General features: G+C 35.3%; 5 protein-coding genes across 5 annotated transcripts; 1 reads left to right on the top strand and 4 right to left on the bottom strand.

The window, feature by feature from the left end:
• Positions 1 to 925: 925 nt before the first annotated feature.
• On the bottom strand, positions 926 to 2,777 carry LOC124451771 (proteasome subunit beta type-2-like). The gene is made up of 7 exons (XM_047002361.1): positions 2,652 to 2,777; positions 2,409 to 2,531; positions 2,033 to 2,103; positions 1,872 to 1,964; positions 1,616 to 1,685; positions 1,371 to 1,420; positions 926 to 1,162 (listed from the first exon to the last, which is right to left on the bottom strand). Exons 1-7 carry the CDS (start codon positions 2,740 to 2,742, stop codon positions 1,061 to 1,063), a joined length of 600 nt encoding a protein of 199 aa, XP_046858317.1. The 5' UTR covers positions 2,743 to 2,777; the 3' UTR covers positions 926 to 1,060.
• A 324-nt stretch (positions 2,778 to 3,101) lies between these two features.
• On the bottom strand, positions 3,102 to 3,950 carry LOC124452265 (proline-rich transmembrane protein 1-like). The gene is made up of 4 exons (XM_047002847.1): positions 3,941 to 3,950; positions 3,554 to 3,789; positions 3,332 to 3,451; positions 3,102 to 3,257 (listed from the first exon to the last, which is right to left on the bottom strand). Exons 1-4 carry the CDS (start codon positions 3,948 to 3,950, stop codon positions 3,102 to 3,104), a joined length of 522 nt encoding a protein of 173 aa, XP_046858803.1.
• Positions 3,951 to 4,754: 804 nt separating this feature from the next.
• LOC124451772 lies at positions 4,755 to 7,619 on the bottom strand. Its single transcript, XM_047002362.1, has 5 exons — positions 7,518 to 7,619; positions 7,080 to 7,421; positions 6,052 to 6,780; positions 5,526 to 5,756; positions 4,755 to 5,340 (listed from the first exon to the last, which is right to left on the bottom strand). The coding sequence occupies exons 3-5, from the start codon at positions 6,175 to 6,177 to the stop codon at positions 5,197 to 5,199; spliced, it is 501 nt and encodes a 166-aa protein (XP_046858318.1). The 5' UTR covers positions 6,178 to 6,780; positions 7,080 to 7,421; positions 7,518 to 7,619; the 3' UTR covers positions 4,755 to 5,196.
• A 67-nt stretch (positions 7,620 to 7,686) lies between these two features.
• On the top strand, positions 7,687 to 10,186 carry LOC124451770 (transmembrane emp24 domain-containing protein 7-like). Its single transcript, XM_047002360.1, has 3 exons — positions 7,687 to 7,969; positions 8,218 to 8,505; positions 9,688 to 10,186. Exons 1-3 carry the CDS (start codon positions 7,817 to 7,819, stop codon positions 9,868 to 9,870), a joined length of 624 nt encoding a protein of 207 aa, XP_046858316.1. The 5' UTR covers positions 7,687 to 7,816; the 3' UTR covers positions 9,871 to 10,186.
• LOC124452264 (tyrosine-protein kinase Fer-like) lies at positions 10,039 to 15,531 on the bottom strand. Its single transcript, XM_047002846.1, has 14 exons — positions 15,149 to 15,531; positions 14,330 to 14,792; positions 13,812 to 13,923; positions 13,584 to 13,706; positions 13,450 to 13,504; positions 13,296 to 13,372; positions 13,096 to 13,174; positions 12,930 to 13,016; positions 12,228 to 12,419; positions 11,937 to 12,122; positions 11,212 to 11,593; positions 10,877 to 11,098; positions 10,486 to 10,652; positions 10,039 to 10,406 (listed from the first exon to the last, which is right to left on the bottom strand). The coding sequence occupies exons 1-14, from the start codon at positions 15,365 to 15,367 to the stop codon at positions 10,239 to 10,241; spliced, it is 2,532 nt and encodes an 843-aa protein (XP_046858802.1). The 5' UTR covers positions 15,368 to 15,531; the 3' UTR covers positions 10,039 to 10,238.
• Positions 15,532 to 15,570: the final 39 nt, after the last annotated feature.

Here is a 15,570-nt window from a genome sequence, read left to right as displayed (position 1 = left end):
CTGTAACTTTAAATTTGTATACGACAGTAACGCACGATCTGACTACCTCGCATGCTAAAGTAGATAATCGGGAACTTTGAAAACAACAAAAATATGAAAGATCTTAAAACTAAAAAAATGAAGGAAATTTTTCTAAAATTTTGATCTTTTCTTGCATTGGAGGGTTTTTTACCGGATCCACCGGTTTTCCCTCCCATTTCGTTTTGTTTTGGAAAAAAAAACAGTGTCCACATTTGGGGCCAAGCGATGTCATTTGTCATAACATTATTTATTGTAGCTATCATTAATATTCACATCCTTTTTCATTTCTTGGCCTTTGGGTACATCTCCCAAAACACTGCCTTTATTAAATACAACGGCATACTTAAAAAAGTAGGTACGCAATGCGCACATGTTGGTGGCCTGCAAGTATATAGCTACTGGTACAGTATACATGCAAGTATTTTGGCTTGTTAAAAATGTCTGTAGAAACTATTATAAAAATGTAGACAATTCCTTTTTCCGTGTAGCCCATGAACGCTTTCGTTCATAATGAGAGAGTTATATTGTATAAGGTGTCTCTCGTTCATCACGAGAGAGATGAGAAAGAGAGATTTCGGCCCCTCCACGCTATCCTACTTGCGAGATGCAATAGCGAGCTTCCGCCCATCAGACCCCGAGATCACGTCCAAAACACTGTGTTTATTAAACACAACGCCATTCATTTTAAGAAATTAGCACGCAAATGCGCACATGTTGTTAGACCTCGTGAAAATATTTTCTCCGTACGGACTTCACATAAATATATTAAACAGCATTTATATATTTTTAATATCCAGCTCTGCAGTCAACAGTCACGCCAAATATCGCGCAAGAAATAGAAAAGACTAGTGACGAGCTAATTCTCTTAAGTGGTGGTCTGAGTTAAAAAATAACGTTTACAAGATCAAGCATCAAACTAGTTTAATACAAATTTAGTATACGTGACAGAAAAATTAAGCGTATCATCTTCGACAAACTTCTAGTTTCTCCCGAACACTTGCAAACGTATTAAACATTTAGCAGAACAGAGTTCTCCTACTCATGTTTCATTTGAATCTGGTTTTTCACAGGTGTGTATACCGTCCTTGTCAACGTAACGAATGATGAATTTGGGCATGTTGATCAAAAAACGTTTTTGCACCTATAAAAATAATAACAATAGTACTTAATGACAGTAAAATTAAAAGGTTAGTAGAGTCCCGAGGAGGACTGTTGGTGTTCATTGATATTTCCACATCCTTAGTGGTAGTCATCTTCACAGTGAAGTGTGTTGAAAGTCAAAAGTGTCAAGTAAAACTGTATTCAAAAAATTTAGATGATAAAAAATATTTTGATGGCATATATTTTACCTCAGCAATGCATCGATCTATGACACTTTTCGCTTCATTCACTGACATATCTTTAAAAAAATTGTTTAGCAGCAGTTACAATTGCACTGGACTCATTTATTTGACACAAAAACAACACAAAAAAACAACAAACAAAAACAACACAAAAAAACACACAAAACAACACACAAAAACAGCACACAAAAACAACACACAAAAACAGCACACAAAAACAACACACAAAAACAGCACAAAAAAATCCCAACCTGATTCATAATATCTGTCTAATATACCCAATGTGAAGAATGCTCCATAACCATGAGCTGCAAAAGGTACCTTGAGAAAATAGTACACAAATAATCATATTTGTTATGATATCATTAATGTTTATAAAGCTTTGTCTGGAGAGGTTTTAACAGCTTGAATGATAAAGCATTTAAGAATCACACACAAAAACAAACATCTGTTTTACAATCAATCAGAATCTCAAAATACACCTGATACTAGACGGTTACAACATACCTTTTGCTGTGATGCTAAATAGTCCATGAAGTATAGCTCAGGTCCTTTTTGTTTATCGTAACCAGCAAACAATATGTTCACTTGGTATGGTGTCTGTACCAAAATATAAATTTCTTAAAGTAATATTTCACATGGTTACTTTACGAGATAAAATTACGTACCCTACTACGAAGATAGTCGGCAAGTTCTTTACGAGTGAAGTTTGCAGCAGCATGCGGGGAGAGTTCATAACCTAAATAGACAAAAACATGTAATTACAGACATAAAAAAGAGAAAAGTAGGAAGAAAATAATTACAAAACTTCTTTATTGATGGATTGACTTCAAGAAGACTGGATGGTTAAAATGGTAGTTAAATTGACCACTGAGACCAAAGAGATCCAGTCTACTTTTACAATTCAACATCAACAATAAGTATAAGTTTGGGAGGCAGCTTCTTAAGTATATCATTTACCATAATATGCAACTAACTGCACTACATTCATCATTCAGTGTGCTAAGTACATTAACCCCCCTTTTGTCCATCTTCAACTCTCACCATTTTTCATTTTATAAAGTTGGATATTTTTCTCAATATATTCAGCAAATTGGACAGTGTCTCCTGACTCTCCGACAACTAACATCAACAGCTTATCGCTGAGTGTGAACATCTTGTCGTAGTCTGTGAAAGAATTGATGAATTGAATATTTGATTACATCATTAACATGTGTGAACAGAGCGATACAAATTCTTGATGATACAACGAAAAACAGCCTTTAAATTATCAAAAAAATTTTCTACCTTCTTTCATTCTCACAATACTCCGTCCTTGATTGCAGTCGCTTGCAACCATCACAAAATCCTTCCCTACTACACCTAGAAGAAACTCCATTTTGAATTCAGCACGAAGTTGAAACTCGATGGCTATTTCTCATCCATCAAAATAACAAAACTGCAAATTTAAATTTTTTAAATGTTTTCAATTTCATTTGGTAGTACGTGTACATCCTCGTATTACAAGTTACTTTACACCAATACACTTGTTGTTTATATGCTCAATAAACTAATATATAGAAAAATTGTGGTAAAACATACTACAATTGAAGTAAATAACAAATAATATCACTTGCTGTTGCTGACATGGAAATGTTTCTCATAGAATAGTGCATTTTGGGATTAAATCATATCTGATTAATAGTATACATAACATTGGCTAAATTGGTGGTAAAAATGTAAGAAGTATAATGTCAATCAATCGTTCAATGTCACAGACAATACAATGCGAAGTACCACAATGAACACATAGGTACATATTGCAACAAATATCGAAATGTGAGCAAGCTTCTTGGCTTCCAATCCAAATTGCAAGGCTTGTGCACTGTCGCCCATACTATACATATCACGAGACTAAATGTAACAAAATAAAACAAGTAAGTAAATATGTACAAGATAAAAGTTACACACATCAAAACAAAACTTACCTTCAATGATTTGAGTATTGCAAACACACCAATACAGAAGCAACAAAATGCGCTGACAATCGACACAGCCAAATAATCCGGTGGTGGAAGGACATTTTGTACAATAACACCGCCAGGTTGCTGAATATCATAGAGAAACATAAATAAGAATGTAAAAATCACACAACATCTTCTCTATAATGATGACAATGAGACCTCACAAATGATATAAATATTCTTTACCTGAGTAATTATTGTGGTCTGAGTATGTTGGTTAAATGCAGCACCAACTCCTTGACTGGTATAACCAGTTGCAGAACCTTGAACTGGATAACCGGGTTGACCATAGGGATAGACAATGCCTTGCTGAGGGTAAGGTGCAGGTCCTGCCTGTTGTGGGTATCCTTTTGATGGATCTTGGACACTTGATGAATAACTAGGAGGTGCAACAGATGGAGGAGCTCCTTGTGGAGGTCCAGCTGTTGGATAAGGTAGGGATTGAGTGGGATAAGATACTGAGCCTCCAGGGGTGGGTTTTGCTCATATGATACGTATGGTGGTGGGGCAGACACTGAATCAAAAAAAAAACAAACATAAAGCGATTAAAAATTTGATTTCAGTAGATTTTACCTTTCGCCATTCTTTATTGTTGAAGTAACTATTGCCTGTGTTTTTAATTTTTGTAAAGAAACCTTCGCATTTCGAAATCTTAGTCAAGCAAAATTCATAACATAAAATACGACACAAAATAATAAATACCCTCGTTGGCCATTTTGAAACTGCTAATCTATCCTAGAAAAGAAAATAATCCAAATTAATACATACATGTATTTGTACTCGAAAATATAAAAAACAATACAACCCTTAAACACGTTAGTTGGATTAATACAAACAAATTGAAGAGAAAAAATTCTATAGAAAACAATGAGTTCTTTCTATACGAATTATAAATGAAGCTCGTCACAATTCAGTGCGACACGTTTAACAAGAAAATGTAATTCACTTGGCGAGAAGAAAACTCATTCACAATGTAATTGAGTAACGATCTTCATAAAATTAATCTTTATGACAGCTAACAGCTTTGAGCTTCGAGGAACATTTTTTTCAATAGCCAGCAAACGCGACGAAATAATCGGAAATAAAAGCTTATGGATCATTAAGCAGAATTCAAGGATGACTCACCTCTTAACAAGCGTTAAACAAATTTTGTGATCTTTAGAAATACGAAACAAACCAAAGAGGAAAAAACGTCTAAGTATCAATATGAAAACAAATGCGTAAGCTGTAAAGTTCAACGCAAATGTAATAATGACGTCATTCGTAACCTAGAATATACTATTTAGCGCCGCACTCAATTGCACCTGGGCAATTTAGTGCGGCGTTTAATCGAAAGGATGGGGGCACCTATGTGTCATTTTATTCCCCTGACAATAAAAATATTTGCTATGAACCCATAATACTTTTTAATTGAAAAGAACTCAAGCTCAGAATATTATATTAAACACCTCAGGCCTAAGATAGTAATATATAGTTTAGAGTGATTTACATTAAATGTACAATTCATTGTTCCCAAAGCACATGTCCATAGCTATTCATCACTCAGAGAACAGCTTCAAGAGTTCCTTAATGCAAGGTACAAACCATTTCAGCCAGTGGCATGGCCAGCGTGAATATTTACTCCCTATTTTAATTCTGAAAGATTATCGTCACTTATTTCTTTAGAGATCTATTGTTTTCATTGCCAGTGAACACAAAAATATTTGCATAGTGGGAGTAAAAAATCATGCTGGCTACACCAATGACTTAAACAATAATATAGCCACTTACAGTATTAACGCAGTTAACAAAATCTATCATTATATGTTAGGAATCTTTCTTAGTCGTGTTCACCATCCAACATACAGTAATTTATGCATGAAATAAATTACATTTTTCTTTGAATTTCGTATTTCTTTTGGCGGAATCGGTGCTTGAGCAGGAAGAATTCCTCCCGTACGAATAACTGTTTTCTTATCGGTCTTTGAGGATTCCTATACAATGTGAAGATGTAATGTTTAGTAATAAATTTCCTCAAAGTACATTTTCACACAACAAACGACAACTAAGCATGATAAAATTTTGGGAAGTATTCTTGGGTGTTAAAACAACATTAAACATACGCAATCAATAATATTTTACAACTCTTATTTTGCAATACGATAAATTATTTTCCTACCAACATCTTCTCGACGACGTCAGCAAAGTCAAGAGTCAGCGCTTCCTTGGATTTTTTAACACGTTGAGGTTGTGTTTCAACTGTTGATTTTTTTTTGTTTTTCTTCTTCTTAGTCGTAACGGACTTCTCTTCAACTTCTTCATCGTTATTTTCCTTGTTCTCATCACTCACGCTGCTAGGTATTCGTAGCAATCCTCTTTCGATTTTCTTCCTTGCTTCCGGTTCTTTTACCTGACAAAACATAGGATAACATTAACCTCGTTTTGAAGTCCAGTTATGACGTCAAACCTCATACATCATATTGAGTTCATATACAACAAAAGATATGAAGGTTGTTTAAATGGTCTCTAGTTCTCTCTTAGTCCTATGCTATCAAAACCTAGCCTTCTGATAATCTTTCTTGACGATCTACGCCTGGAAATATGTCACTCCATTCCTGGGTTCAAATCATTCACTTTACTGATAACTTTATTTTGTTAATACTTCATTAAACATAAACACTCTGCTCTTTCTTAGTTAAAAGTACCTGAGTTGTGTTTGTGTTTTTCAAGATGTCACTATAGGAAGGTGGCGACGCTTTTACAGGTTGAAAAACATCACGATGAAAAGAATTTCTTTTATTCGCATTATTATTGTGAATGCCAGATGCCATCTCTTCATTTTTATTGATATTTTTTCTTGAAATTCTTTCTTTTTTGCCTCCCCTTGAAGAAGTATCGTGTTTTAATGAAAACTCGTTGTCTGTGTCCTGTTCTCCGGTTTTTGTATTAGCATTATGACTGACGAACTGCGAACCATTTTTTTCAAAATCATTTCTTTTGCTACAATGACTTTTAAATTTAACATTTCCAGATGAAATGCTTTGTTCCGTACCAATTAAATTGAAATGCTTGTGTTGTTGGCCACTATGTGCAACAAACGACTTATTTGGAGAAAAAGTTTTGATTGGATGAAGTGTTCAACTGAGCGTTTTCATTTGATCCTTTCTCCAAGACTGGAAAATCTGAATCTGTAACATAGTATTGATCACTTAAAGTGCTTACTTCAGCCCACACACCTAAATTGTCTTTGATAGGGAAATCCTTTTGATTGCTAGCAGATGATTTGAAATCCCTGTAAAAGTTATTGTCTGCTTTGATGATTTTTTTGCTCAAACTTGGAGGAGTTTCAGGCATTGTTGATGTCCTTGAGCGTCCATCTCTGTTTTTGTCAGATTTCACACTTTTTGTTCTTCTCTGTTTTCCGTTTCTTTAATCTAGCAAATGAAGCAAACGAATACAAGATAATAAATAAAAAATAATACAAGGTTATCCTAACATCTTGTAAGTGCAAATTATACAAAATTGAATCATGTTGCATGTTATGGTTGTAAACACTATAATGAAATATGTCAATTTCTTTGAAATATCACAATCTTCATCACACTAGCAAACATATCACTGACATAATATTTATGTCTTAAAAGAAAAACACAACTTGTCAGCCATCATCCGCATGCAGTATGAAACTTATTACAACAATTTTTATAAGTGATATTTAGAAATAAAATCAAACCTCCGTTCTTGGTTTTTCTTGTACAGATTTGGAGGTAATCTCTACGGAACTATTGTAAAATGTTTCATCTGAAGAAACCTTGTTTAACCAACTGGGAACAAATTCAGCAACATCGACAGACAATGTTCCTGGTGCCAGTGATTGGTACGTTGTGGTAGTTGAAGGTTTTGAAAGTTTTTGAGGGACGAACGGTGAAACATTCGGTGATAAAGACATTCAGTCGGTACAAAAAATCAAAATGTAAAACTGATCAATGCATTCTCATCTGGTCAAATCTTTCGTTAAGTTATTTAGAGTGCAGTTGCCAGTTTAAACCAATTACGACAAGTGGTAAAATTTCATCTGCACATCAATTCCATATTCGATAGAAAAAAAATGCAAGTTGTATATTTCAGCATCTTACCATCATTTATTTGAAATGCAGCAAAAAAAACTTACGAATCTTTGCTCATTTTGTTGCCTCGTTTATATCGTTTCGTCGTTTAGGAGATAATGTTCAGGAGGGGATAAAAATAATAACAAAAAATCTTACAGAGGGGATTATTATAACTTACGAAATATCGAATATTTTAAGACATTTCTGTCGGCTGCGAAACTAAATGCGGAAATCCCGTGTGTTGTTTTACTGTCGCCACGTTTCGTTTGCAAACTGTTGACTTTTTTTCATCACAGCATAAATACGTTTTGTGTATAATTTTCATTAAATTATTTATGGTTCTCCAAAGAAAAATCTAAGAATGTTTTTACGTGTGTGTATGCTTCTTTTCGTTGTTGGTTTCTTGAAACAAGATGTGGCTGGAACTGAGCTTACGTTTGAATTGGAAGATAACGCGAGACAATGTTTTCACGAAGATATAAAGAAGGACACTAAGTGTACATTGGAATATCAAGTAAGCATCATAGCATAAGATATAAAGAATGCCGATGTACTTGCATCAAATGCTGAATGCTAAAACTTCAAAGATTACTGTTGCTTAAACCCTGTATTGTGTGTATGATGCTTCATTGGGTTCATAACCCCCCCCCCTGCCCCGAGCCTTTGCATCTGTTTCCCCATCATCTATTGTCGTACAAGCAACATATTTTAACTTATTTATGTGTTTCTCATCACTTCTTTTGTTCGCTAAATAATATTCAGGTTATAAGCGGTGGACAGTATGATGTTGATGTTATCCTTACGGGTCCAAATGGCGAAGCAATGTATGATGAACGAAAGAAGCAATATGATACATATACCTTTACAGCAAAAGATGAAGGAGAATATGTGTTTTGCTTTAGTAATGAATTCTCAACCTTCACTCATAAAGTAGTTTACTTTGACTTTCAAGTTGGTGATCAAGAGCCGAAATGGAAGAGCTTCACAGGAGAAGCCACTGCATTGACGTCACTTGAAATGTCTTCGGCAACCATGCATGAGTCATTAAAGGTGATTTTATAGCATAATTTTGTGAAAATATTCATTGAATCAACTCGGGTGAGTTGTTTTAAAAAGAAACAGAAATGAGGAACACTTGTTCAAGGTAGTAAAATATGCTTAAATTGGTATGTGCCACGGCTGTTTGTTGAGCATTTCAATTTTCACTCCAATTTGTTAACAAGTGTGTTACTAGTGATAGTCATACTGCAATCGAAGCATTTTGAAAAGAATTTAAATTTATGTTGTACATTGGAATATCTAAAACCATGCAAATCACAGATGACAAAATAGGAATACAAAACAAACAAACAAACAACATTTGTATTCCGGCCAGTATTAATCCCCACCGGGGGGGTTGACCGGTCCATGAACTTTTCTACGCCAAATGTCTCTATCTCTCGCCATATCTCTCGTTATACCCATCGCCTTCATATCACTGTTCACAGCATCCATCCATCTCTTTCTTGGTCTACCTCGTTTGCGGACTCCATCAACATTCATATGCAACGTTCTACGAATTTCAGCACTTTCTTCCCTCCTTTCCACATGCCCAAACCACCTCAAACGCTGGCGCCTTACCCAATTCTCGATACACTCAACACCAACTCTTTCTCTAATCTCTTCACTTCGAATCCTATCCATCAACGTTACACCACACATCATCCTAAGCATTCTCCTTTCCGTCGACGCCAATCTTCTCAGGTCCTCTGCTTTTGGTGCCCAACACTCTGTTCCATATCCCAAAACACTTCTAACACATGCCTTGTACAATTCTCCCTATGTGCCACGGCTGTTTGTTGAGCATTTCAATTTTCACTCCAGTTTGTTAACAAGTGTGTTACTAGTGATAGTCATACTGCAATTGAAGCATTTTGAAAAGAATTTAAATTTATGTTGTACATTGGAATATCTAGAACCATGTAAATCACAGATGACAAAATAGGAATACAATAATAAATTCTTTTAATCTATGTGTTAGACATTATGGTTTATCATATCGGAGAAAAAGCCACATTTAATCTTATCAAATTCAATCGACTTTGACCTGGAAAATTTAATGAATGATTTCCCGAATCAGGAACTTTAAACATGTTTCACTTAATATTGCTTAGTATAGCTAACTGTTGAATGTATTTTCCCTTTCATGGTGTGACTGTTTAATAAGTTTTTTTTCTTCTTAAATTGTAACAGGTTGTTGTTGATTATCAAACTCATCACCGTCTACGAGAAGCTACTGCAAGAGATCGTGCGGAATACCTCAATGAAAGAGTTCAATACTGGTCTGTTGGAGAGTCTGTTCTTATAATTATTCTTAGTATTGGACAAGTGTTTGTTCTTCGACGTTTTTTTGCTGAAAAACGTTCAAACATTTGATGGACTCGTGCAACATTCAATCTAATATATTTATATTTCGTAATTCCGTTGAAGCAGCTTTTGATTAATTTTTCTTTATGAAATTCATTGTTTAATGTATTAAATAAGTACCACAGTTGAGGCATACTAGGGTACATACAGAGGTGAGAAAAGGATCACATAACATTGTTGGGAAGTACAAATGGTGTGTTTATTTTAATAAACCAATGAAAATAGCTTGTTTACAAAAGTCGATTTCATTTTGACGAAAATTGCTAATTATAAAACATTAACAATGAAAAAATAAATATGTTAGTGCATTATGTTATCCGTTAAACAAGACATTATTTTTATGATAAGAGTTACATTTCTCGCAACTTCATATTATATCAATGAGGGAGTTGCTGTATTTTCTTCAGCTTTACAAGTAGAGCACTAAATGTTGGTCGATCTGTGGGCTCATGTTTCCAACACTGCATCATAACTTGGTATATTGCGGGTGGTGTTCCAGCTGGCGGAGGCATACGATACCCTTTGTCAACCTGTTCTCGTGTATCCTGTTACATAATAACATTTATTAATACTTATTTTTTGCTTTATCTCGTCCATATCATATTTTCATGCCATTCCCCTCACCTTGTTACCCTTTCCAGGGTAGGGTGTATTCCCTAAAGAATACGTCTCCCAAAGTAGAACACCAAAGCTCCACACGTCACTAGCTGATGTATATTGACTGTAGTTCAGAGCCTCGGGTGCTGTCCATTTCACGGGTATTTCACGCATGTTGGAACATTGGTAAATATCTAGAAAAGAAAAAAAAATTTAAGCCGTCGCTAGTTTCCATACTTCAACGAAATGGTGAACAGAAATTTACGACGATTTCTCCTGCCAATGACGGATGGATTTCTTTCTGAGTGAGGATAGAATGACGCTATGCAGAACTCAGAGGTGGCAAAGCAGAGTATATTTCAATATGGAAGCACAAACTTCCAGAGGAGTATGAGTAACTAATATTTGCTCTCGTAACCTGTTTCCCTAGACATTCCAAAATCTGATATCTTGAGAACCTTTCTCTTATCCAATAGGCAATTTCTCGCCGCCAGATCCCTATGTATACAACCTTTACCCTCCAGGTACTTCATTCCACTGGCCGCGTCGATACAATATTGCAACATTTCTGTCGATGAGATATCGCCACCATGCTTGCGTAAATAATTCAAGAAGTCTCCTCCGGGCATAAGTTCCATGACTTAAAAAAAAAACACGGTCGAAAAAATGTGAACTGGTGCCTAGTTGTGAAATAAGTACGTAAAAGACGCATGACGTCACCAGTTATAATTCGTAACCACAGCTAACATTTACCAATATAAACTGGCTCCTTGTCAGTCGCGAATCCAATTAATTTGACAATATTTGGGTGGCTATATTGAGCAAGAATCGCGGCCTCTTGCAGAAATTTATCTTTCGTTGTAGGTAAAACATTATCGCGACATGTTTTTACAGCGACTTGTTCACCAGTAGTTCGTAGTCGACCTTTCATCACATCACCAAAATGTCCACGACCCAACTTCGTCTCGATAATGACGTCATCATGTTTGAGATTTCTTCCTGTCGACTTCGTTCTCGGGATTGCATTCTTTAGCAACGCACCTGTCTTTCTCGTCACCTCACATTGCTGTTTCCTGTGATAGTCAATAAGATGCGTGACCGTCGCGTACGCTTCTCCCTCGAGGCGATATTTTCCCTGGAAATAAAGAAAAATGGGAAAGAATAAATGACTATGCAAGTCTTTCCTTTAATAAGGCAGAATTTCCACACGACAATAATATTCGCATGATATTACGTAGCTATATGAACACCTACATTTGAACACATTTAAATCTGAACCCGACTTTGGTCATAAGTGAAACGCCAATCCAAATCTTTAATAATCCATTAAACATTAAAGTGGTCAATCGCCAAATTCAAAAACACAGAATCCTCAGCATCAATTCGTGATTCAAACTTGATACATTATTATTGTCATACTCACATTTTCCAAGAAATAAAAAATAACTTCATGCAATAATAATGTAAATTTTACTCACAGGTTCGTCTTGTAATATTATAAAATGACGTAATCCTCCCCACTGCACAGACAGAACGTAGCTCCCGGGCTTTTTGCTGCTTTCTCGGACCAAAAAGTCCCCGTTTTGTCGAAGCATTTCTTCAGTTTCCTGCCTTGAAATCATTCCATGATACCACGTTTCATTCTCAAGGGGAGCTTCCACAGGCTGAAAAACGAACATTTAACGAAACATAACATATTTTAAGTAAAATGGACTAAATATCACGAGAATTTTATTATCTTCTTATTGTCCTTGCGGGTCTACACAAACCTTATCATATTCATCAACTTCATCGTCACTGTTCTCATTGTCGTTAGTTCTTTGTGGTGTGGTAGGCAATGGCCTTCGTAAGGGATTGGATGAAAGGTTGTCACTAGCTGAGCTCCCTTGTAAATGATTTGTGTCGACTTTTGAACGTGTAGGAAAAGGAATTCGCAATGATCTTCTCTTCAATGTATTATCCTCAGAAGAGAAAAATGAATTTGAGTAATGCAGTCTATTTTCTTATGTAAACGTACGTTTCTCCTTTACGAGGATTCGTCCTTTTTTCGTTACATAGCTACATACGTGCTTTTTGAAAAATACATTTTAGCTAAAAATGTACATTTACTTATACAAAATCATTTTGGCTATTATAGTTTATATAAAAATTTAGAGAAGAATTTACAGTTTTGAAAAAACTCCAACGTCCGTCAAGTTTATCTTAATTAAACATCATTGCGTTTCGTTAGTGTTTCAATGAGCATTTTTCTAACCCAGGAAATATAGCTTAGTACAAAAAGGTCAGACGGATTCCAATGTATTGTTCATTACTAATGAAGGCAGTTGTATTTTGCTTCAAATTTGTCGAGTTTGTCCTGTCTCGACCTGCATGGGACATTTGTGTTGTAGAATATATTAATTCGCAAATAAATGGGCAGGTACTCCTTACATACAGTTATAAAGCACAACGCTTCAATCATTATTACATACAGAATTGGCAGACGGAGGAGGGTCGTTTATCGCCTTTGGTTCACCATCAGTTTTTTCCAAAGCCTGCCTGATAATCTCTTTTTGTGCCTGCGAAAACAATTCAAGTCGTAGAATAAGAAAAAAAAAGTTCAGAATCATATGAAAAGCAACAGCAGACTTCACCCACCACAGCTTTCTCGTGAGTACAACTAAGCTCTTTCAATTCACGTGACAAATCCGCCACAGCCATTTGCTTCGTAAATATTCTAAAGAAAACGAAATGTAACTTCATTCACAATAAAACACATCCATGCATGTCTACACCATTATTAGGTACTCGACAACATTGACGTTGATCACGTGAGTTATGTGTCATTACCGACTCACCCTCCTAAATTTTCATGATCATGTACGTTTCCTCTGATCTCACTCAGGACTTGCTTCGTAGCTTGATACTCGGTACTCTGTACAACAAAAATCAACATGTTTCCAATGACCTACGTTGCATACTACATCAATAAAAGTCTCCATACATACACACCGACATATTTAGCTTGGATTTCGTTTCGGACACAGCTTTGTCCAGTAGCATGTTCCTGAATTGTATTTAAGATTAATATGGCATCATATCGACTAATTTTTCACTCAGTAAGCAAGAAAAGAGATGGTGCTTACTTTGTTTTAAGCTGTTCAAATGTCAACTCATTTACTTCAATTTCATTCGCAATCAAGTCTGTGGTTGTTATGCTCAGCAACTCTTCGTCGAAGACAAATTCTGGATGAGGATCAAAAGCAGAACTGAAAAGCATAAATATAAAATTCTTCAGCTTGTAATCAACTTTAACTTTATACAAAATGAAAAGTAAAAAGATGGTAGCACAATGTCAGTAGATAATAAAATACCCTTTGTTGACAATAAATGGTTCATATGGATTATCTTCTTTGATTTTGTTAATTGAGCTGCTAAGGGCATCAGCCAACTGTGCATTGTACAGAGTATGTTTTGATATTTTCACTCATATTCATTAAAATATTCTTCCTAAAATTAATAATAACAGAAAATGAGAGATATACACAAAGACATGCGCAAAGTCATAACTAATCGGTAGAGAAGGGGGTGATTCCATACCTCCATATCATGACAATTTAGAATTGGTGGATGTAAATTGTTTTTTTAACCTGCTTTAAATGACTTGCCCCCCCTATGTACTAAGGAAGATTGATAATTGGGCAGGGGGGGCATATTCATATATGTGCATATGCCTTATAACATGCAAAAATCAATATGCCTCCATCCACTTATCAGTCTTCTTACAGCCATGCTTGCTTGTCCCATCACTTTTTTCTTAAATCTTACATAGAACATTTCTAGTCTATTCGTACAACCTAATCTTTTTAAAGCCAAAGAGAAACCATTTTACTGCAAAATTGCACTAACCATTCATTTACAAGATCTTCCTTTACAGATTGCAATGAGTTCATGAGATTAGGAATGATTGCGGATTGGTAATGAGTCTGATGGATGGAAGCTGCTTCTATTGCAAGTATATAATCATTATGATTTTGAAAAAGCTTCAAATTGACTTTCTTCACTCTGTCTTGCTTCGCTTTGTCTGCTTTTGCTTTGCCGCTATCCAGTTTTTGCTTGGCACTTTCCAGCTCTTCAGCATGCTGGCGATATGTCTCGTAATCGACCTTCTTGATCACAAGCTCTTTTAGTTCACTGTCAATTCGAAATCTGTTACTTTTGTATTGCTTGTGCGCTTCCTTTACATAACCTAGCAATTTGTCCAACCGTGGCATAATGGACAGTGACAAGTTGGAGGCCAGTTGGTTAAGGGTGCTCAAAACTTGGATGTTTTCGATGTGGAAAACTTTCCAAGCCTAAAATTGAACACAAATTTGTCATTGACTTACACAATAACATGGATGAACAGTAAAAGTGAACTGCCGACACGCCAGTCGTCTTAATCAATGTAAATTGAGTCGAGTTACTGTAAATTTACTGTTATAACTCGCCGTGAAAGAAAGAACAAATCAAATGACATTTAAGAATGTGCTTTAGGCATGAGTTGTGCGCTTGCAATAAAGTGACATTTTTAATTCCCTACAAATCCTACGTTGGAATATACTAGAAATAAATCGCATATTTCTAATAAAGATAGCGTCAACGAAACTATTGCAAATTTTGTAACAAAATATGAATTTAATCAAGATAGTAATGATGTAAATAAAAATACCTTGACGAACGGACTATCTTCATCATAGCCAAACTTACTGATATCACAAGTGGTGTTCAATTTCTGCATACCATGACAATAATTTTCAATCAAACTAACTTGTTTCGATAAAAACGTTTTAAAATTTTCGATTGTTTTGATTTCGCCTTCGCCCAAATTCACCAGAGATTGATGACAGTGTTCGGCCACAAGGGAAGTACCGAAAGATAAGTCTGGCATTATCAAAAAGCACCTTTCACGACGAAATAATTTAAAAAAAACAATTCAAACACATTATTTCAATACAGTAAACATGTCAATTACTGTGTGTTTTAAAAATCCCTAGATTGGAAGATTTGAATCTTCATTATCGTCAAATATTTATTCAGGAAGTACAAAGGTGGCAAACATATATCATATAAATAGATTATTAAATGATTAAG

The sequence above is a fragment of the Xenia sp. Carnegie-2017 genome, unplaced genomic scaffold (assembly GCF_021976095.1).
Source record: "Xenia sp. Carnegie-2017 unplaced genomic scaffold, XeniaSp_v1 HiC_scaffold_24, whole genome shotgun sequence".
Classification (NCBI taxonomy): Eukaryota; Metazoa; Cnidaria; class Anthozoa; order Malacalcyonacea; family Xeniidae; genus Xenia; species Xenia sp. Carnegie-2017.
The sequence above is the reverse complement of the archived record's forward strand: the minus strand, read 5'-3'. Positions and strand labels throughout refer to the sequence as shown.